This window comes from Larus michahellis, chromosome 13 (genome assembly GCF_964199755.1).
Source record: "Larus michahellis chromosome 13, bLarMic1.1, whole genome shotgun sequence".
Classification (NCBI taxonomy): Eukaryota; Metazoa; Chordata; class Aves; order Charadriiformes; family Laridae; genus Larus; species Larus michahellis.
Window position 1 is genome coordinate 1842834 of NC_133908.1, and position 23328 is coordinate 1866161.

At 55.1% G+C, this 23328-nt stretch overlaps 1 protein-coding gene across 3 annotated transcripts in view; it reads right to left on the minus strand.

The window, feature by feature from the left end:
* Positions 1 to 23328, minus strand: part of OSBP2 (oxysterol binding protein 2) — a 135470-nt gene that overhangs the window by 81613 nt on the left and 30529 nt on the right. For 2 of the 3 annotated variants that reach the window (XM_074606032.1, XM_074606029.1), the window contains one exon: positions 21325 to 21533. In XM_074606032.1, coding sequence (XP_074462133.1) covers positions 21325 to 21533 — 209 coding nt within the window. Of the gene's footprint in view, positions 1 to 21324; positions 21534 to 21661; positions 21678 to 23328 lie in introns of those variants that run through there. The other variant, XM_074606030.1, reaches the window with a different exon arrangement.

Consider the following 23328-nt stretch of genomic DNA (forward strand, 5'->3'; position numbering starts at 1 on the left):
GGTGAGCCACTGGGAGGGTGCTCCCGGGGACCCCGGGGGGAGTCAGGCAGAGCTCCCTTCCCCGGAGAGGGGAACAGGGACACGCAGGGACGTCAGGCGTCGCAGGTTGCCACCTCCTTTCCCTCCGACATCCCTGTCAGTGAGGAAAACACTCACACATCACCGGATCCGTCACCTTACCTATACGCAGAAGGTCAGACATAGGCTTTGCTTCACACCCAAAGGATGTTCTTCCTCTCCTTCAAAGGCCAGCAGCGTAGAAGATGCGGATCCAGCGCCACACCACTGAGGCTGCGCTGCTCCAACGGGGATCGGGCTGCCCCTGTTTGGGATTGCCAGGGCTCCACAGGCAGCCAGAAGTGGCAGAAACCAGCGGCTCAGCGTCCCCGCTGGGTCCTGGCCACGGCCAAGGGACCTCACCGCACTGCTCACCTCCCTCCAGCCCTTCTCCATCGAGTCTGTCCACACCCTTGCTCTGCGCAATTATAAAACCGCTTGAGAAAAACTCAAATCAACGCAGACGTGGCGGAAAAGCCAGGGAGGGGTCCAGACGACAAGCTTCAGGAACACACATCCCACCCATTCCCAATGTGCTCCTGAAAATCCTACATACATTGGGAGCGTCTACTTCCACTGCTACAAAAAGATGTCGACGGCATCATCGAACCTCTATGATCGCAACCGCAAAGTGCTTTTTCTAAGCGCTATTAGTGCTGCTGCCCTCTTGAAAACCCGACAACCTCCTTCTATAAAACCCCTCATCGTTTAATTTCGTATTTCTTTCTCGCTCCATCCGAAACTGCACTGAATGGTCTTGGAATATTCACGACAGCTGTAGTTCAGTGACCGGGGAAAACCCCTCCCGTGGCAGTCCGTAAGGGCCTTGAGAGTCTCTCCAGCACCAATCCCAAAATACTAATGTTTAACCAGGAATTTATAAAGGACGCAAACCCTCGTTAGAAGCCAGCAGGGACGGTGGTGTTTAGCAGAGGAACCACCTGCATGCTGAAGAAACCCTTCCCGGTGACAGGGTCTGTGCAAGGCACCTCCTCGGCAGCCGGGGCAGGGGTTGGTTCCTCTAAGCCCGACTCTGCCCTGGTGACCCCGAAGGCTCTCTCAGACCTTTTAAAGACCATGTCGGAAAACAAAAGCAGCAAGTTGGGAGGCATTTGCAAGAAAACTCGAGAAGAACAGCTTAAGGAAACCAATACCTGCTGCTCGCTTTAGTGCTGCTCGTGAGCCAGACACCTTTAGAGGTCCCCAGAATAAAGGCAATTCGTTATCTCACTGTTGCCTTTGGTGAACTTTATCAGACAGATGCGGGCGATCTCCTCCCATGGCCCACACCCCGTCCCGACTCATGAAATCGGACCCTGCCAGGACACGCGGAGCTCCCTTCCCCAGCCAAAACCAGCGCCATGGCTCCCCCCAGCAGCGGATCTTCCTGGCTCGGCTCAGCGCTGTGGCTCTTCCCTCCCCACGGCACGCTGCGGGGGTGTGCTCTCCCCTTTTCCCCCCCACCCCGGCTCCTGCTCAAGCCATAACCACCAGTGGGAGCTGCGATGAGTTGCACCCGGACTTTGGGGGATGGCTGGCAACACAGCCAAAACGCTGTCTGGAGCGGGGACACCTAGACATTTTGTTCCCATGGGAATACGACTATAGGTCAATTCTCTTATACTATAAAGAGTGGACAGCCCAGGAGCCCTCTGAGCTCTCCTGCACGGCAGCGGCTGCACGCCAGCATCTCCCCGTGAGCGGGGACGCCTGCTTAAGGTTCTAGTCCTCGAGGCTGAGAGATTCCTTGCCGCGACAGATCCTCGGTGAGTGGCCGATAGCGTGCTAAACTATGAAATCTTAGCTAAGGGCTATAAAGGATCGATTGCGCATATATAAATCCTTCAGACGTAAAGTATTGACCAAGTCTGGGACTGGGATTGGATGCAGCCGCACCCAGACTCCTCTCTGAGAAGGAGTTTAGAAAGCCAGGGGGCCTTTCTGAGCCTCGGGACTCAAGGGGAAGGTCTCCCCGACAGCTCTGTCTGACCCTGGCCTCCGTGCAGTAAATAACCACGTGTACCTTGCCATCCAGTCTCGTAAAACACTGTCCCCTTCACCGCTAACTTTGTTAGATCACTATTTTATGTTACTAAATATTTCACCACTACTCTCTTAACGAGTGAAGTTAATCACTCCACCCGCGACGTCACCGCCTGAGCTGACATCCCACCACCATGCTCGCTTCGGGAGTTTATATTTGAAACAGAACAAGCCACACGGGGTTTTTGCCCTGCTGCTGTCTCGTTTGTGGTCAGCCATCACCGAGACCAGTGAGGACGCGGCCCCAGCGCCAGCTGCCACCTCCTCCTATCCTCCGGCGGTAGAGACACGGTGCACCCCTGGGTGGGACGTTTTGGGTTGTCACAAATGTCACAAAGCCCCGCAGAGCACAGAGCCCCTCGCCACAGGAGGATGCCCGGCACCACAGCGCCTGGCAAAGAGGCAGGGAAGGGGAGTTATGGACCGCAGCCACGCAGAGAAACGACTTGCAATCCATCAGAGGTATGCGAATCACAGGATCACAGACTGACAGGGGTCGGAAGGGCCCTCTGGAGATCACCCAGTCCCACCCCCAGCCAGAGCAGGGTCACCCACAGCAGGTGGCACAGGAACGCGTCCAGGCGGGGTTGGAATGTCTCCAGAGACGGAGACTCCACCACCTCCCTGGGCAGCCTGTGCCAGGGCTCTGCCACCCTCACAGCAAAGAAGTTCCTCCTCATGTTGAGATGGAACTTCCCATGGTCAAGTTTGTGCCCGTTACCCCTTGTCCTGTCCCCGGGCACCACTGAGAAGAGCCTGGCCCCATCCTCCTGACACCCGCCCTGTAGATATTGCTGAGCACTGACGAGATCCCCTCTCAGCCTTGAAGCTGCTGGGATTTTTAATTGCAAATAAAACTTTTCCTGGGACTGGCTGTCCTCCAGAGGTGCCCCCCAAGAGTGCTCCCGTGCAGCTCTGTCCTCCCTGCCAGGCTGAAGCCACCCACGAAGGGCTGAGGGTCCTGCGAAGCTCCCGGGCAACTCACCCGGCCTCATGGCTGCCCCATCGCCTGCCCCGTCCTCAGGCCCTGCTGCCACCCAGACACCCCGCACGCTGCTCTGCCAACACCCCCCCGCACCGCACACGGCCACTCCTCGGGCTCCAGAGCCCCCAGCACTTCTGAGCCATCCCCCGGCAGGGTCACCCCCCGACAACCTCGTCTAAAGCCCCAATTCCTGCCGCCCCCCATCACTTGCCAACTAGGGGGGCCCTGGACCCTTCCCAAGGGGTGGGATGCGATGTGCTCAGCCCAGCAGGGCTGAGACCCCCACCAGGCATCCACCCCCTCCATGCACCCACCTCTCTGCCACGGAGTAACGGAGGCGGCTCTGAGTTACTACGCAAGAGAGATTTGCTTGAAATAAGATAAAAAGCTGAGAACAAAAGTGGCATTAAATTCTCCTGAAGCTGACCTTCACTTCCTAGAATGACAATTTTAACTTCACGACTCCTAAACTCAGCAGAAAGTCAACCCAAAGGAGGGTCTGCCGGCGCCAGAGCCGGTTTCAGCGCGGGGAGGGGAGGCGGCGCTGCAGGAGCACAAAGCACCGCCAGATGCCAGCACAGGCCGCTGGGATGAGCTGGTTCCACCTCGGCATCTCGGTGTGGCGGATGTTTTGGGGTCCCCTGCGGGGTCTGCGCGCTGTGAGCGGCCTGAAGCACGCCCGGGGAAAGAGCTGAAACGCTGGGGAGAGGAGCAGCACCTCCACCCCACCAGCCCCACCAGCAGAGCGGGCTCTCCTGCCCCACTGGAGAGCACTGGGGCAGGGTCTGGCTGCGAAACCCCTCTCTTCTAAGTCATCCTGGAAAGGCCAGTGGGAAAGGCAAGCAAATACTTTCATCGCCTTCGACGCTGGGCTCTCTGCAGGGACATCTACGGCAAGAGGTGGGGAGCCTCACAGCAAACCCCGCCGAGCGCCACGGGGAGCCAGGGCTTGTGGAAGATCGTGCCAGGAGAGGGCAACCTGCTCCTGCTGCATCGCCTGCTCCCGGCACCGAGCAAACCATCACCAACCCGCCGGTGAATGGGAATTGCGACAGGACAAGAGGTAACGGTTTAAACCAAAAGTGCGTAGATTTAGACTCGATATAAGGAAGAAACGGTTTATACTGAAGGCGGTGAGCCCCTGGCGCAGGTTGCCCAGAGAAGCTGTGGCTGCCCCATCCCTGGAGGGCTTCAAGGCCAGGTTGGACGGGGCTTGGAGCAACCTGGGCTGGTGGGAGGTGTCCCTGCCCAGGGCAGGAGGTGGAATGAAATGGGCTTTAAGGTCCCTTCCCACCCAAACCGTTCTGTGAGTCTATGAATTGCAGCATCGCTGAGCTACAGCGATGGAGAATGCGATGCTCGGGAATAAAACACCAGCAGAGCACTCCGCAGGGGGTTTAGGAAAGCCAGCCACAAGCAAACGTCCTTTCTGTGGAGCTTCTTTCCCCTTCGGGCCGAGCTGAGCAGTGACAAACCATTTGGCAGCGCCGGGTGAAACACTCCGCAGGCTCCTAAATGACTACAGCACACTCACAGATATTCCCTTCACCTTGTCCCGAGGGACATCAGACAGCCCGCGGGAATGGGAGGCCACCCACACGGCTCTCCAGCTACGCCACCGCCATCAGCCCTACCAGCTGTGAGTCCCACCAATTTACCAACCTCTGAATAACAAACAAAATTCTCGCATCCGACCTGAAAAATTACAAATTGATTTAGCCACAGGAGGAACCACGGAGGGACTCGCCACGTCCTGCGCGGGTGGCAAGGGGCCATTTGTGGGAACCCCACCTCAAGCTCAAATCCAACTCTCCATCCTGTGGATGGGGAGCAGCAGCTGATTTGCTTCGTTAGACACAAACCACACGCCAGAACGGTTTCCTCCCGGCCTTTCATTCCTTAGTGTAAAACACGCGACCAAAGGGATGCTTTCAGCTTTTCTGAAGGGATCAGCTTTCATCTAATGACTCGTTTCTCATTAGTAAGAATTGTTATTATTTTCAGAGTTCAAAATTGATTTTCCTCCAATGGCCTTTTCCCATACCAGCTTAAAAAAAAAAAAAAGCACTTGGGCATTTTAAATGCCTAAAAATAACACTGAAATACACCGAACCCAATTACTTGAGCTGGAAACGTTCCCCCTTGGTGCTCCCAACCATGCAAAAATCCCTGTTACGCTACTCAAAACTACCTACAGGTGAAACTTGCTTAGCTTAAAAATTTAGGTAACAAGCATCTGTTTTCAGCGCTTAGGGAGAGTTCAGGGCACAAGAGGCAGGGAGAGCCGGGGTGTGCGAGGACCCGGCTGCAGGACATCGTCCTCCTTCGCTGCGGAGGGTCTCCAGCACCCACAGCTCTGCGTATCAGCATCCCCACCAGGAAACCGCACCATCTGACCACTCCGGAAAGCCCCCAGCGATGCGACTGTGGAGCAGAAAAGCCTAGGTGTCTCCAGATGTGAGATTTCAGCATCTCCAGCGGCGCCAGGGGAGCCGCGCTCCGACACTGAGCCAGCACGGGGCTGCCTGGGCGGTACCCGCGGCACCAGGCAGCATCGCCCCCCCGGCAGCGAGCCTGCTCCCCCATCCCAGAGCGGTTCTGCCTCCTCTGCCACCCTGCCCTGCTGTGACCCAGCCATCACGTGCTCCGGGGAATGCCAGCAGGGGCCGTATCGGGTGGTACGGAGGGTGAGAAGTCAGGACCTGAGCAGATGTCCTCACTCCAGAGCCAGCTTGCTCTTTATCGGACGAGCGTCACGACCGGCGGGGGTGAGGGGTCCCCCTGCAGCCCAGCAGCCTGTCGATGGGCTCCTTGCTGCCTTCAGCAGGAGTTATCAGCCATTTGCTCTGTTTCTCACTACGGACACAGGCTCCCTCCTGTCTGCGTCGACTCTAAACGAGCACGCAGCTCGTCTGTCGCATCCTCACGTCCAAGATAGGCTGCGCTCAGCGAAATGCTGGTCTCAACCTTACACAGCTCCAGGTTCACGAACAAGCTGCTGTAGGTCACAGACATCTAGCCCGCAGACCTAGACGTACAACAAGCAAGTTAAAATTCAACCAAGGCAGAGCGTTAGAATTCGCAATCCATCCCCAGTGGTCAGTAAGGGACCATCCGCGCTGACTTTCATCCCATCTCCAGTTATAACAGTTCCCAAAATGACAAGTCAAGCTAATATTAGCAAGCGCAGCGGAGAAGTAATGATACACATCATCCTTCCCGCTTCTGCCACCCACACAGGAACGGGGATTTTTAAGATCGCAGGGAAATCGCACTGCACACTTGGGAAGAGCCAAGGAGAGACTCGCCCTCGGGGACAATCCGGGACTCTCCAGCTGTTTGACTACACCCGCCTTCCGAAGCCAAGCCCAGCGGCGGGATCACGGTGAGGATGGCTCACCAAGGCCAGCAAAGTCCTGAGCTTCTCCCATCCCACCTGCGCGGCTGCAGAGCTCACAGGCAGCCAGGCACAGCGGTGACCGAGTGACACGGCTGGCTGTTTGCTGAATGGGAGGGGGAAGGCAGGACCTGAACACCCAGTTGAACCGCTAACAGAGCGGCTCCCCACACTGGTTCGCAGCCGCTAACTGGAGAGTGGGGCTGGCTAAAGGAATAAAGCAGATCACACACTTAAGCTACATCTCGAGCACCAGCTGCTCCGGCCATGCTTTCCCCACGCTCCAACCATGGCTAAAGCCACCTGAAGAAGCTGTGGCAGAAGAAACGGAGCAGCTTGCCCCCGGCACCGCTGGTCTGGTGGTATTTCGGCTGCCCAGCCGAAGCCTTGGGTCACCCAAAGGTGCTCCGGGGCAGTGTGAGGCAGGGATACACCGACATTCCACCAGGCTATTCCCAATCAGAGCTCAACGGCTCCCGAAAGCTTCTTTGAAGGCAGAAAGCATCCTGCCTGCACGGTCCCGGCCCCACGGCTGGAAGGGTGGAGGGCTGGTGGCAGCCAGGGTTTGGCCAAGAGGAACACTGCAGACCAGGAAAACCCTGGAGGCTTTTGTCTCACTCCCTTGGAGTTTCCGAGTGCTGGGCCAAGCACATGGGAATGGGATATGCATTGGCCACTGCTGCTTCCCAACCCATCACCAGAGCCTGCTCTGGACCTTACATCTTCTCTTTGCTTTCCTGAAGAACAGTTCTTCCCCCAAAAGCAGCCAGGATGATAAAGCTACAGAAAGTGACCCACACCATGAGCCAGCGGGCCGGAGCATGGCCAGGTTGGAATGGGAATTCCCCCAATGGGAAAGGCAGCCGGCTTCTGCTGCAGCAGCCCAAGGCCATCCCACCTCCACCACAACCCGGTGGCTCCGCACACCAGACCAGCAGCACCGGGCCCAACCTGGAAACCCGAACGCCTGCGACAGCAGCCTCTCCGAAGTGTGTCTGAGAGAGGTACCAGCCACAGGGCGAAGAGCCACCGACAGAGCCCAGATTCACCCCCCGCGTGACGGCTGCACGTGGCATGGTGCCACCCGTCCCTCGGTGACAGCTGCCAGGGGCTGGCTCGCTTCGTACTGAACGCAGCTTCGCTTGCAGACGATGGAAATCGGCCACCGAGGAGACGTTTTATTAAAACGAACCCAGAACTATTTCAAAACAGCCCGCAGGCATGCAAGTTATGAAGGCAAAGGAGCCCAGGTTGCCACCCCGTTCTCAGGACACACCACCACGGTCACACCACCCTGGAGGACACGAATGACAAGGCAAGAATTTACCATGAGTTTACCCATCAGGAGAAAAAGGCAGGGGAAAAAAATAATCAAAGAATTACATACACAGGCAAATCCCTCCCCTGTCTGTCCAGTGCAGCCCCAAACCCTGGTATGCGCAAAAAGACACCGAACCCGGGTTGGGGACAGAAGATGGACGATGTCAGCTCGTTCCTGCAGCCCTTGAGGAAGGACGAGGAGGCGGCGAGGGGCAGGACAGGCTGTGTGCGACGGCGGCCTGCTTCCCTCCGCAGGGAGCAGGACCTTCGGCCGCGTCCCCAGCCCTGAGACGAGATCTGGGGGGGATCCAGGCGGGGGCCAAGCCCTCCTGTCCTTCGCTCGGGGCACTGGAGGAAAAGCAGCTTCTGAAGGCGCAGGATTTGCTTCTCCGGGTGGAAAAGGGATGAAGCTTCTGGACTGCAGCCACGGCAGGGGATGCGGGCTCGCTCCAGGGGTCACGGCGTGATCTCCCAGCGAAAGGGAATCAGGTTTAACACACGTTTCACTTGTAAATGCACCTGCTACTGGCGGAAGGCATCAGTCTGTGTTTCTGCCACAGCACAGCAGCACTCTGCTTCCCGCGACCAACCCGGCCTGCTCCGAGCACCCTGGTGCACCCAGGTCTGCGAACCAGCCTCACATAAAAGGCTTAAAAAACACCGACAAACCAATATTAATGCAAACTGAAGCTACTGCCTCTGCTCTTCCGCAGTTACTGTTTAAAACCGGTCAACACCGTACGGACCCAAGGCGGAGGGATCACAGAATCAGACTGGTTTGGGTTGGAAGGGACCTTAAAGCCCACCCAGTGCCACCCCCTGCCCTGGGCAGGGACACCTCCCACCAGCCCACGTTGCTCCAAGCCCCGTCCAACCTGGCCTTGAACCCCTCCAGGGATGGGGCAGCCACAGCTTCTCTGGGCAACCTGGGCCAGGGGCTCACCCCCCTCACAGCCAAGAATTGCTTCCTCACATCTCGTCTAAATCTCCCCTTTTTCAGTTTAAAACCGCTCCCCCTCGTCCTGTCACTCCATGCCCTTGTGAAAAGTCCCTCTCCAGCTTTCCTGTAGCCCCCTTCAGATACTGGAAAGCTGCTCTAAGGTCTCCCTGGAGACTCGATGTCTTGACAAGTGACCTCGATAAAATTTTCTGTCTAAAAAAAAAGGTGTGATGAAATCAAATGGAAGCAACAACAAAAAAAGATAATAATCCACCAAGTGCTAGGCAAAGGAAACATTTACTTACAAACGGCTGAAAACCATGAAATGATGGAAGTAACGCTTACTGAAGCCACGCACTCACACACAGCAAACCCTGGCATCTGTCAGAGAGCAGGGCGAGAGGTCAACAAATGAAGAAATGAGGAAAGACGACAGATTTTAAAGAAACAGAGAAGATGGGCGCAGGAGAAAAATAAACCAAGAACACATACACAGCACCTTTAAAAACAAGGCCAAATTTGTAGTAAATACAAACACGGCAAAATAGAAAGCGTTCTGTCACTGTTTTAACTTGGTATTTATCGATTCAAGGAGAAGCACAATCCTCACGATGGATATTTCTCCCTCTCTCGTTCCCGCTGGTGCAGCATCGGCTCTTCAGCTCACCGAGGGGAGAACAGAGCTGACCCCTCTTGCCACAACGGGCTACTTCAGCCCCCTAATTTTGCACTACAGCCACAATACAGGACCGAGTAAGGACCAAGAAGGATTTTTCCTCCCCGTGTACTTGCACCCAACTCCTCCTACATCAGCTCAGCCCCAAAAAGAGCCTTTCCCTTCACCGCTGGCGTCCCAGGTCGCCCTCGCACAACCCCGCTGGCTTTGCAAGGGGAAGAAGGGGCCGGAACGGCCGGTGCGGCTCCTGGCAGCCCAGCTCCGCCAGCAGAATTCCATGGCTTGGAAGTATTTGCAAGGCAGCATCCCTCACCCCAACACCAGCTGCAGGCAGAGGGCATTCTGCACAGGAGCCACAGCGCCATTAGCACATTTGTAGCCTAAAAAGGAATAAAGTGGGTTATAATTTAACAGCAACGCTTGTTCCATACTTTAAAAAAAAAAAAAAAAAAGAATTAAAAAAAAATAAATCATAGAATCACAGAATGATAGGGGTTGGACGGGACCTCTGGAGATCACCCAGTCCAACCCCCGGCCAGAGCAGGGTCACCCACAGCAGGTGGCACAGGAACGCGTCCAGGCGGATTTGGAATGTCTCCAGAGACGGAGACTCCACCACCTCTCTGGGCAGCCTGTGCCAGGGCTCTGCCACCCTCACAGCAAAGAAGTTCCTCCTCGTGTTGGGATGGAACTTCCTATGGTCAAGTTTGTGCCCGTTACCCCTTGTCCTGTCCCTGGGCACCACTGAGAAGAGCCTGGCCCCATCCTCCTGACACCCCCCCTTTCAGTATTTATAAGCGTTGACGGGATCCCCCCTCAGTCGCCTTTTTTCCAGAATAAAAAGACCCAAATCCCTCAGCGTTTCTTCACAAGAGAGGTGTTCCAGTCCCCTCAGCATCTTGGTAGCCCTTTGCTGTCCCCTCTCCAGCAGTTCCCTGTCCTTCTGGAACCGGGGAGCCCAGAACTGGACCCAGCACTCCAGGTGCGGCCTCCCCAGGGCAGAGCAGAGGGGGAGGATGACCTCCCTCCACCTGCTGGCCACGCTCTTCTTGATGCCCCCCAGGATGCCATTGGCCTTCTTGGCCACCAGGGCCCATTGCTGGCTCATGGGCATCCTGTTGTCCCCCAGGACTCCCAGGTCTCCTTCCACAGAGCTGCTCTCCAGCAGGTCACCCCCAACCTGTCCTGGTGTGGGGGGTTATTCCTCCCCGGCTGCAGCACCCTGCACTTGCCCTTGTTGAATTTTGTAAGGTTCCTCTCCACCCAACTCTCCAGCCGGTCCAGGTGGAAAGCTGGACAGGCTGGATCAAAGCTTTCCTATAAGATTACCTTGAAATCAACTTTTCACTCAAAAAATTCTGTCAGTCACAGCGCACTGACATCGCGCAGGCCCAAAGTTCACTGTGTTCCACACCCGGCATCTCAGGTCTTTGTCGCCAACAGTTACCCTCGTGCTGCACGCCCCGTCCCCCCTCCTCCAGCAGCAGCATCTTCAGCGTGGGAGCGGAGGCTCCTGCCCACCGCTGAGCAGCTGTTAACAAAGCCCTCGCCCCCTTCCCTCCTCTGCGCAGTCACGTTGGATTATTTATTTTCAGGGGGTTTACGAATGCAGCCTCCCCTCTAACACTGAGCAACAGCAGCCCAAAGAGCTCCCTGAAGCAGCTGCGCTGAGACTGGCACCGGCTCGCGCGCAGCCATGGGGCACAGCTCACCGCTTGCACCGCGCCACCTCCTGCACCCAGGTTCTAGGAGCCCTGAAACGTCCTTGATGAGTTTGTCTGTGCTTCGCGAGACTTGTCTTTGGCAAGTCTGCCAGAGCGTAACAGCGCGGAGTGACTGCTCAGAGAGCAAAGCACTGGGCTCCCCCCTTGCTCCCGCTCCCCGTCGGCAGCTGTCACCAGCGGAGGTGACAGGGACGTACCCACGCTGTCGGGCAGGTGCCAGAGCATGTCCTGCAGAGGCGGCGGGGAGCACCCTGAGCTGGGACATTGCTTTCCATCCTGCTTCTGAACCCCGCTTGTACACCATGCGGTAACAACGCTAACGTACTGCTTCCCCAATACAGCTCCACACCTCATTGGCAGGGGGGTGGTTAAATTATAAGACCATCTTGGAGCATTTTCACAGAATCACAGACTGACAGGGGTCAGAAGGGCCCTCTGGAGATCATCACCCAGTCCCACCCCCGGCCAGAGCAGGGTCACCCACAGCAGGTGGCACAGGAACGCGTCCAGGCGGGGTTGGAATGTCTCCAGAGACGGAGACTCCCCCACCTCTCTGGGCAGCCTGTGCCAGGGCTCTGCCACCCTCACAGCAAAGAAGTTCCTCCTCATGTTTAGGTGGAACTTCCCATGGGCAAGTTTGTGCCCGTTACCCCTTGTCCTGTCCCCGGGCAGCACTGAGAAGAGCCTGGCCCCATCCTCCTGACACCCACCCTTTGGCTATTGCTGAGCACTGATGAGATCCCCTCTCAGCCTGCTCTTCTCCAGCTGAGCAACCCCAGGGCTCTCAGCCTTTCCTCATCCACCATGCTCCAGTCCCCTGATCGTCTTCATAACCTCTGCTGTCCCCTCTCCAGCAGTTCCCTGTCCTTCTGGAACCTGGGAGCCCAGAACTGGACCCAGCACTCCAGGTGCGGCCTCCCCAGGGCAGAGCAGAGGGGGAGGATGACCTCCCTCCACCTGCTGGCCACGCTCTTTTTTTTTTTGGCCTGTCTTTCCCTTCACTTTAGCCACTGCAGGTGCAGGACAAACCCTCTTCCATCCACACCAGGCCACCAGCCCCAAGGCACGAGCAGCACCAGCGCAGCTCCTTTGCCCGCTCCGGAAGACAAGGCTGCAGCTGAGATGGCGCATATATATATATATATATATGTGTATATATACACACACACACACACTGCAGTCCCCACCGAGCTCCCCGCTGTAATGTTTTATTTATGGTCTTACATAAGTACCATTTTCTGTGTTCCCTCGCCATAAATGATTATCCCCAATTAGACCTCCAACAGAATAACATGTAACACAGTACTGCAGGTGGGAAACAAGGGAAAGCTCAGGACCCAACAGTGGAGGTAAGCGTTTGTCTTGGGTAACTCTGTCCTGACATGCAAGTGAAGTGGAAAACAGTAACGGAGAATTAAAAACAGATTAGCAAGAAAAAAAAAAAAAGAAAAAAAAAAAAACAGGGAGGGGGAGGATGGATTCCTGGCTTGTGAAATACTGGAAAATCCTAAAGATCCCCTCATCCCCCTCACGTTTGCTTTGCCAGGCAGCAGCCCGAAGGGAGCGGCTGGAGGTTGTGCAGATCTCAGGCTGTTTACAGCCATTTTCAGCTGAATTGTCCATCCATCAGGGTCTCATCAGCCGCAGATATTCAGACAACCTGATTAAATACTCGCCTCTTCTGGGCCTCCCATCTCAAGGCCTGCACGCTTCACGGGCTGAGAAAAATTCCCAGGCTGACCAGACACACTCTAAAAAGCAGTAAAAATGGGAAATCTTTCTTTTTTTCTTTTTTTTTCCCCCCCCTTCTCAACACTTGAATTTCCTAGAACATGTCAGATACATGCCGGAGCCCTGAGCCCTTCCCTTCCTCCCGAAGCCGCAGCGCTCGCAGCGTCCCGCATTGGCTGTCCCTGCGGGGAGCGCACGGCTTCTGCTGATGGAACAGGCTGGGCAGAGTCCTTGGCTATTTTATATTGGGATCAATAGTGGTTCTTTAGTGTTATTAATGTTAATTATCTCGTCTTATTCTGTTAAATCTGTTTGTATTTCAACCCTTGGGTTTCCTTGTTTTCTCCAATTCCCCTTCCCGGGTGGGGAGGGGTCATCGGGTGAGAGAATAATTGTCTCAATGACAATAAATTGTTGTGGGTTCCTCAAACTGTAACACCAACGAATGGCGGGGTTGCAACATCAGCCAGATTACGGAGGGGCTGGAGAAGCCAGGATTGCTTGCACGGTCTCTTCCCCAAGGTCAGGTATTGAGAAGCGCAGGGAAAAGGTTGGGAGATGAAAAGCAGCAGCCCGGAGAGGACAGGAGTCCACCAAACCCACCTGAGATGGCTCCGGAGCCTGCTGGCACCATTTCCATGGCCACCAACAGAAAGCTTCGTGCTCCGATATACCCCAAATGCAGCCTGCATCCAACCCTGGGCGTCAGGCCCGGCTGAGAACTAGCACGATTATTCCTAAGTGAGCCTAACCGAACCTCACTGCACAGAGAAAAACGCTCAGAAATAAGATCAGTATCACACCTTGCGATGCCATTAGTGCCGTATCACAGCTAGCACAGGGCTACCCCCGAGAAAGGGCTGAAACGGCCCGCGGAACTACAGCCTTTTTCTGGATACCACTAAAAAAACCCAAAGGACCAAAAAGGACCTTTCAAAGCCTATAAAAAAATAGATATGGAAAAACCCACAGGCCAAGTACCACTGCGAAGCCCTCAAAGAAAACCCACTTACTGTTTTTAAAAGGGCTGACTGGCTGAAGTTCTCCAAAAGTTTGAAGAACTCCATTGGGACACAGCAATAACCCCCTTCCGCGGTGTCTCGGAGCAGGCACGGCTCCGGCTCTCCCTCCTCCACGCCGCCATCGCTTACAGGGGGTCGGCTCACCCGGCACCCGGGGGGCATCACAGCATCCCCTTGGCTGTGCTCGGCCCACGGCTCAACGGTGGTGACTGAGACAGAGCAACCCGTCCTGATCGCAAGTGAGGAGGGGAACAGGAATCATGGAATGGTCGAGGTTGGAAGGGACCGTTGAGATCATCAAGTCTAACCATCGACCCAACGCTGCCAAACCCACGTCCCTCAGCACCACGTCTGCCCGGCTTTTAAATACCTCCAGGGATGGCGACTCCGCCCTGCAGAGCATCCCGCCAACTGCCGAAGGGAACACAAGTGAGCAGCAGAAGGCACTGAAAGGAGACAGGAATCATCAGGAGTGGGAAAACCCAAGCAAACGGCTCCAGCTCAGCAGCACTGTCGATTACGTTTTCCACGGCAGCAACTCCTGGCACAGCTAACGGCTGCCGGCTGCCCTGGGAAGATCCAGGCTCCAAGGACCAGAGAGACAATCAGAAGAGCAAGGTCAGGGAGCGCTGGCAGCCAGCGCCGCAGCAGGCATGGGCCTGACCGACGGAGGGGAGAACAGTTTGCGGCGGGGATGAAGAAACATCACAAGGAGGACGGGAAAAGGGAGCGCTTTTGTACGAAGAGCTGGAAATAGCAAGGACTCTCACAGCAAGCAATGAGCTGGCGGCGAGGGCGTACGGACAACAACGACGGGGATTGTCCAGTCCGGCCACAGCTAGAGCCAAAGCACAAGCCAAGGCCACCTGGCCAGGAGCTCGCTGCGAGGAAAGGGGGGGAGCAACAACAGGACAATTCACAGAGCGGGGCAGGGAAGGTTGCAGATGCTTTGCAGTATCGCGTTCCCGAGTTAAAGTGTCTTCTGCAAACAAACCCTCACTTGGAAAGAGGCAAAAAAACAGCCAAAATACATCGAGCAAAAAAACTGACATTATCACTAGAGCGATTAAAGGGAAAGCCAAAGCATAGCTAGTTATGGATCCCTTTTAATGCTACGACTACGACTGGGTCTGGCGCGCTGAAGCGGAACCCCGTGCTGGCAGCCTGTCTGGGTGAGCTGCAGCCCCGAGAGCCCCATCCCGGCTCTCGTCCTCCGAACCGCACACCCAGCCGGCAGCAGGACCACCAGCCTCGGCAGCAGCCTTGGTTGCCCCCAGAGCTGTATCTTCTGCTGCAGCAGGAACTCACCCCAGGAGCCAGCGCAGACGGCATCACCGGCACTAACCACCCTGCTCCCCTCTTTGCTCCAAGCTCCCGCTCTCCTACAGCCTGCAAACAACCCCTGTAAGGCTCAGAAGAAACCAACCCGTTAAGGCAGTAAGAATAACCAGACAAGCCAAGCAGTCAGCCCCCGTTATCCCAAATCCCAGACCCACACGGCCACACCGGGCTGTTGGTCTCCAACCAAATCCTCCCCCGGGTAACGCAACCCCGAGAGGCTGGAAATGCCCCACCAAGCCCAAAAAGCACAACCGAGAGATTTCTCTTCGCTCGCCAGCAAATTATAACCAGTATTTAGGAAAAAGGATAAAGGGACAGGGCACACGCAGGAGTTTTTCCGGGCACAGCTGCTCAGCTTTTAGTGCTCTGCTGCTTAAGGACCTCCTGGGTTGCATTTTGTATACAGAAAGTTACAGCTCGTATCCCGAGTGATGAAATTGTGCCTAAATCTGCTCAATCTCTCCGGATTTTATGGCTTCCCGCAGCGAGTGCCACCATTTAATTTTGTGTTGTACAAAAAAATTAATTATTCCTGCTTCGTTTAAGCCTACGACCTGATAATTTCCTCCTTGTTCTCATGATAAGCAATTGTCCCCATCCTTCCCGGCAGCATTTACCCTCTTCCACACGGCACCTTCACCTGCCATTCCTCCAGATGGAAAATTTACTTTCCCTCATGCGCCTTCCCTTGGCAGAGGAGGTTTTATTTGTCTGGTTAATCTTGTGCTTGTTTGCGTTTGGGGGTATTTTTTTTTTTACTTAAGTTCTGCAGAAAACTTTGTGAGCGGGTGCGATGAGGGCCAGGGCTCCCCCCCAGGAGACGAGCACCACAGCCCCCCGCCGAGCAAACCCACGCTCGCTCTCTCCTCAGCGGTTCCCAGTTCCGCTGCTGCGCCGTGCCCCCAGCCCCAAGCTCGGCGCCAGGCAGAGGATGCCCCCGGGGCAGGGGGGGGGGGTTGGCAGGTTGGTTGGTCTTGGCACGGGGACGGGAGCACTGACCTATCCAGGTTAACTCCTGGGTTTTTTAGTACCATGAACACCAACACCGCCTTCGGTCAGCATGAAATACTTCATAAATACGTCATATATATGAAAATAAATAATTTATAAATACATCACCATGCCAACAGCATTCTGGCCTGTATCAGCAATAGCGTGGCCAGCAGGAGCAGGGCAGTGATGGTGCCTCTGTACTCGGCACTGGTGAGGCCTCACCTCGAGTGCTGTGTTCAGTTCTGGGCCCCTCTGTACAAGAGGGACATTGAGGTGCTGGAGCGTGTCCAGAGGAGAGCTACCAGGCTGGTGAGGGGTCTGGAGACCAGGGCATCTGAGGAGAGGCTGAGGGAGCTGGGCATGTTTAGCTTGGAGAAGAGGAGGCTGAGGGGAGACCTCATTGCCCTCTACAACTCCCTGAAAGGAGGGTGGAGAGAGGTGGGTGGTGGCCTCTTCTCCCAGGGGAATGATGACAGGATCAGTGGAAATGCTCTGAAGCTGCGGCAGGGGAGGTTTAGGTTAGATATTAGGAAGAATTACTTTACTGCAAGAGTGGTCAGGCACTGGAACAGCCTGCCCAGGGAGGGGGTTGAGTCGCCATCCCTAGAGGTGTTTGAGAAACGTCTAGATGTGGCACTTCAGGGCATGCTCTGAAGGGCAGACATTGTAGGTTGTTTTTTTGTGTGTGTATGGTTGGACTCGATGATCTCAAAGGTCCTTTCCAACCATGAAGATTCTATGATTCTATGAAATCAGCACTGGTTCAGGCAATGACTTGAATTTCAACCTCTCCTCCCAGGAACCCCCGAGCAGGGGGACCAAAAGAAGTCACCAATTCCCTCACCTCTCTGATCAATCCCTAAAGTTCACTTTGGGGAGTTTTCCCACACAACACCCATCATTTAAAACACCACCGATAGGTTTCTACCCTCCCCTTGCAGACTTTTCCAGAGACACGCCCCCCCAACCACATAGCCAGGAAAATAATTCTCATATATCCACCATTCACATCATTAATTCCTGTATTTCATGACACTGCCCTAAAAAGAAAGGATATTTTTACTGCCATAAAAAACAGGTATTAACCACAGTCATCAAATACTTGTAAGTCGGCATGCTCCAAGCCACGGTGGCAGGGAGAAGAGCGAGCGCAAGGAGCAGGTAAAAGCGTTCCTTTGCCACCACCGCTCTGCGAAGTCGAAGTTGTCGAGAGGCTGATGCATGAGCTGACAAAAACCTGAGGGGTGATGTGGGTGCCATACGGTAAGCGGAGAAGGCTGGAATTATTCAAGAGCTTACAGTAATGTGAACAGAGGGCGATTACAGAAATCTGATTTTCAGGAGAGATAAACGGCACAGCGCGGTGCCGACGCAAGCGTAGCCGGTGCCTGCTCTTTCCACGGGGTGACGGAGCTGCGTACCGCGTGGGAAAATGAACTTTACCACAACTTCACCGAGACTTTATAAACCCAACTAGAAACAGCAACGCCCGATCTGGCTGAGCAGAGGCTAGAGATGAGCCATCCAGCCGGGTCTGGGACCCTTCTGTCCTACCGTCACACTACACGTTTATTTTTGAGGAATTAAACACCACGTGGTAATTGAGGAGAGCGCTAAGACAGCAACTGAGCTCTGCTCTCGCTTTCTGCCACCAATCCACCCCGCTATCACTCAGCAGGGTTCTCACCGGTGGAGCGAGATGAGGACAGTGAGCTTTCTCACCTGCCGTCTATCAGTAATTACTGACGTCCCAGCTCACGGCTCGTTACCAAAATAGTCCCAGCCACGCACCGGGCAGAGGGAAACCAGAGCTCCTTCAGTTACGCACGAGAGGGAACAGCAAAGTCTCCCAACTCGTACTTGGTTTGGGTATAGGTTATGCTGTTCCTTAAAAATAGAAATGAAAATCAGTCCTGTGAAAATGGCATCTCCCAGCGCACAGCTCCAGCCAGCATATGGAAACACTTTCCTATCTGTTTATTTCAAGAGAACTACTGGGGGAAAAGACTCTTTTCATCCACCCCAAAAGAGTCTCCCAGTAGTCAAGGTATTTGCAGAGTTAACGCCAGTTGCCAGCCCGACGCCCCCTCAACGCCCAAACAGCAGGAAAGCCGCGAGGGACCCCTGACTGCCGCAGGAGCACAAGCCAACGGAGAAGCCCAGCTTTCACTCGGGCATGTGTTATTTTCAGTTGCGACCGAAGCGTGTCTCATCTTTAAAACATTTCCAAAAAGAGGTCGGGGTTGTTGGTTTTTTTTTTCTCAAGTTAATTAATTCCACACTAACACATTGCTCCTTTTTGGAGGCAAGGAGAGGAGGACTCCAAAGAACCTCAGAGCGCCAGGAAGCAAGGACATCCCTTTCCCTCTCCTGGGTGATCCTCGCCTGGAGTCAAAGAGCTGCTCCACATGTGAGACTGTCCCATTGTTCATCAGCTGGAGAAACCTTGGAAGCAGCTGGAGCCCAGCCATCTCCCCCCCGCCCCCGACATGTGCCACCTGCACGTTCCCCAGCGCCAGCGGGGAATGCTGAGCCGTGAACGGAGATCGCCATGAGGATGCTCCTCGTGTCCTTCCCCATACGGGCAGGCAGCGTTAGACACAAACCCGCTTCTCTGTCCTCATCCGCCCGCTGCGATGCTCTCCCAGTCTTCCGGCCTCCTGGAGCCATCGATGCTCCCTCCTTGTGGGCACAAATCCACGCGGCTGCTCGCCAACCTTCGCACCCGCCGGCCAAGACGGCCCCAAAGCATCGACGTGGGCTCTGCAGAGCAGCCCTGGGAAGCACACGGGGTCTGGGGGTCACTCGGGGTAAGAGGAATCAGCTCAGAAGAGCCCCCCCATGAGCACCGAGGGATTTCTTCGGGAAACCCAGAGCCTCGTCCCTCCACTCGTAAACACCCACCCCAGGGCCCTGCGCAACGCCCGGCACCCACAGGGACACAACACCAGGGATTTCATTTCAATTCCAGCAAAACAGTCAAACCTAACGCACATTCATTCTTTACCTTAATTAAAAGGCCTCTAAGCAGGTCCAAACACCGTCAGCCAGGTGAAAACTTAAGTGTAAAGTAATGTACCAACGTCCTCAGCTCTAACACCACAACACAAGGGTTCAGCGCCCACTTACGCTCCGTCTTATCCCCTCGGGCCACCCCAGAAAAGCCTGGAAAAGCAGGAGTTGGGTTTTCCTCCCCCATCCGCTCCCTGGCCGCGATCACGGCACCGCTCGGCGAAGGGCTGAGGCAGCGCGGGACCAGTACCCGCCGCCAGCGCCAGCACTGCGGCTGCACCGTCCTCACCCTGCGAGCACGGCCCGAGCTCGCTGGGGCCGGGAGGTCAGCACGTCCAGAGCCTTAAGACAGGAAGTCTCTGCGTTTGCAATTTTCGTGTAAAGACACAAACCAAAATAACCGTGCGTGACTCCAGCGTCGCCAGCGTCCTCCCGCAGCTGGGTGGGAGCTCAGCAGCGGCTGCATCACCTGTGGCACGGTGAAGGTAAAGACACCAACCTCTCCCACCCGCGAAATCCTTTTCCAAACACCCAGCCAGCTACAGGACTCGCATCCCGCTATGGGATGAGTGATGTTCGCAGGACCACCAGCCGTCACAACCCAGCTCACTGCAGCCGTGACCTGGCACGAGGCCTCGCTCTGCCAGGCAAAACACGCATCCCTAGAAACTTCCATCTTCTCCCCAATCCCCTGCGGTCTCCGTCAGTACTGAGGTACACTCCAGAGCTGCAATATTAAGGGACAGAGGGCTCAGAATACTTTGTGTAATTAAATCCGTAGATGTTAGTGCCCCGGAACACAGCGCGCTTAAACAATTATGGGAAATGAGTAAGTGGCTCACACACTAATCAACTTCTGTATGACCTTGTGAGATAGCTAATTACACAGAAGTCAGACCACGTTAGTCCAGGAGCGGGGGGTTGTTCTCCTTAAGTCAAGCCACCGGCGCTCTGGCATTCTGCGGCTCTCCGTGAGACATGACGTGAAGCACCGACTCCGCCGGGCAAACCTGGCCCAGGCCGCCCAGAGGCTACAGCAGCGCGGAGCAAAAGCAACCCCAGGCTGTGCATAGAAACACCTCACCACGCGCCTTCCCTGGTCGTGAGAGCACCCGCTCCCAAAAATATATCCGGGGCATTTTATATGAAGTTAGGTTTTCGTTTTAAGCGGAGCATTACAAAAATCAAGAGATCATTACTTCTTTTCTCTTGTCTAAGGGTCTGATGTCCAACATTCAAGATAAGATCTGCGAGCGGGTTTATTTTAGGACAGAGGAGACGGACAGCTTTTTAATACATTCATGGGTTTTGTTTTCCGCAACTTGGAGCCATGCTTCTTTGTGGAAGAAAACCAAATGTTAATCCCAGAAGAATTATAAACATTGAAATATTTCTAAAATATTCTGTTTGTTAAGCAACTAACCGATCCATTACACAACAGAGCCGTAAAAATGACCCTCCTGGGAGGAGCTGCAGAACAGGCCGGGGGCTCCGATGGCTTTATATAAACCCAGTTATCCCAAAGGTACACGAATAAATACCGCAGCGCAGCGCTTTTAGCGGGGAGAAGGGGAAATACGCACGGAGGGAGACAGCTCAGCTAAATGTGTGTCATTCTTCTACCAAACTATCCTAAACTCCAGGTGAATAGGGAAGGCATGGCTCAGGCACTCCGTTGTGAACCAGCGTTCCCTGCAGCACCACTCACCGCTGCGCCCGCTGCCTCTTACGGCATTCCCTGTCCCCGCGGACCAGCCACAGTCCCCAGCAGAAAGGCACATACGTCCCGCCGTCCACAAGAAGCATCATAAGATCGCTTTTACTGGCGCTCTGCAATTTACAGTCGTTACCAGGAGCTTTAAAGACCTGCTCAACGCCGCACCACCCGCTGAGATGACGGCTGGTGCACACAGTATTGTTTAAAACCCTTTGTGTCTCGGTGAAACCGTCAACTATTTTTAATTGCGTATGAAATAGTATCTGCCAGGGTTTCTGCACAATTGAGCAAGCACAGAAGAGCAGCTTTGCAAGGAGGTCTTAAAACGGAGCCAGTTGCGTGTTGGCACACCGAGACGCTCTCTACCTGACTGGTTGTTCCTCATGCGGATGGCTTTCGCTTTGGCCAGCTCCAGGGCCGTCACCCAGCGCTGCCTCTCCACTTCCGAGTTGGCCTTTAAGTGGTACGTCCTTCCCCCGTTGGAAAGCACGATGTTACAAGAGTCCTCCGTATCGATATGAGCCGTGGACAGGTTGATGGTCCCGCGACACGTGTGGGCCATTTCCGCCTGCGTCCTGCATGGGAACGGAGGGAAAAGGAAGCGTCAGTCCCCCTGCACCCAGCCTGCCCCCAAACCAGCACCCACGCACCCTCGCACGCAGCAGAGGCCCACGGAAACACCCCAAGCACGCAGCAAGCTCACCGAAACCTCCTCAAACAGAAAAATAAGAGGGCAGGGCTGCAGCATTCCGATCGAGCTTGTTGCCTTGTACGACCATCACCCCCATATTTAGGCTGCTGGTTTCGCACCCTGCTGCACCGATTGCTTCCGGTTGTCCTAGAAGTAAAATTACCAAGTGCACACCACTGGCTTGTCTCGTTTGCACTGCTGCTTTTCTGCCTTCTCCCCACTATCCCACCTCCAGCAGCTCGTATTTTATGGCTCTTTGTATCCTCTCCCTGCAATCACTGTCTTTTGTCTAGATGTGAGAAGATCCTGCATGCAAAGATCCAACCCTAACCTTCTGTGATTCCGTGATCTCCATTTGTAAAGCACGTGAAAGCAGCACAATTCCTCTGCAGCTGTTAAGACACCTTTACTATGGGCAAAACTGCTTTTTAGGGAAGTCCCCAGGCTCACCCGGGTGAGCAAGAGGCTGACGTCCCCAAGAGCCAGCCCTCCTTCCACCCCAGCTGGGCACCTTGCCCCAAGACCATCCCACCGCTGACAGCCCCATCCCGGGGCTTCGTGTCCAAGGGTCAAAGTCTCCCCGCCCGGGGAAGGGCACAGCACACCCTGCCCCACACCACCGTCCGGCTGGTCCCAGCCGAGGACAAGGCAGAGCAGTTGGTTCACAGCAATGACGCCTCCAACATCCACAACAGCTGCTGCTCTCTCTATCATGAAAGCATTTCCATGTCTTCAGACGCTCTTAGCTCTCCATGGGCTTTTAGCTTTATCAAAGATGAAACGATCACTTAATTTCTTTATTTATTCGTTTTCCTCTCCCCTCGCCGTCTCTCACGGCCCAGGAGAGCGGCCGGTCCCACACTGCCCGCTCGCATCGCGCTGGCCGAGAGCTGCCTTCACACACAGGGAGAGACGCTTCATCGTTCCAGAGCACCCAGGCTGTGGAAGAGCCTCACAGAAACCGACAGCCACTTCTTAAAACACGACTTAACACAGTGTTTTCAGAAGCAACTAAAGTCACTTTACCAAAAAAAAAAAAAGTCACAAAGGCTGGGTTTTTATAGGCACTTGGGCATGAAGATAAATGCCTAAGTAGTTCCAAAACTGCCTCTACACCCGCTGCTGCATTGCAGCCGTCTAAAATAGCTCGACGAGCATTGAGCGAGTGACTCCTCAAGGTTTCCCACCAGCCCAGCAGACAGAATCACAGACTGACAGGGGTTGGAAGGGCCCTCTGGAGATCACCCGGTCCAACCCCCTGCCAGAGCAGGGTCACCCACAGCAGGTGGCACAGGAACGCCTCCAGGCGGGTTTTTTGACACGCTCAACCCAGCCAGCGCAGGCACAGCCGCGGCACCACCGACACCGTACAAACCCTCCCAACTCCGGGACAAGCTCGGCAGCCACCGGCCTCCAAGCCCCACTCGCACCCAGGGGCTGCCTGTTCTCCAGCTGGGGGGCACAGAGGCTGTAACCCCCGTGTCCCTCCAGCCAGGAGGGGCTGAGCAGCACTTGGAAGCCAGGACCTTTGGACAGGATGAATCTGGAGCGTTTTCCTTGATCCTCATTGTATTTTTCCATCTTTTACCACTCACCTTTTATTTTGTCCATACTGCTTCCCATCCCACTCAGCTCTGCGTGCACACCCACCCCTCAATCCTAGACTCATGGAATGGTTT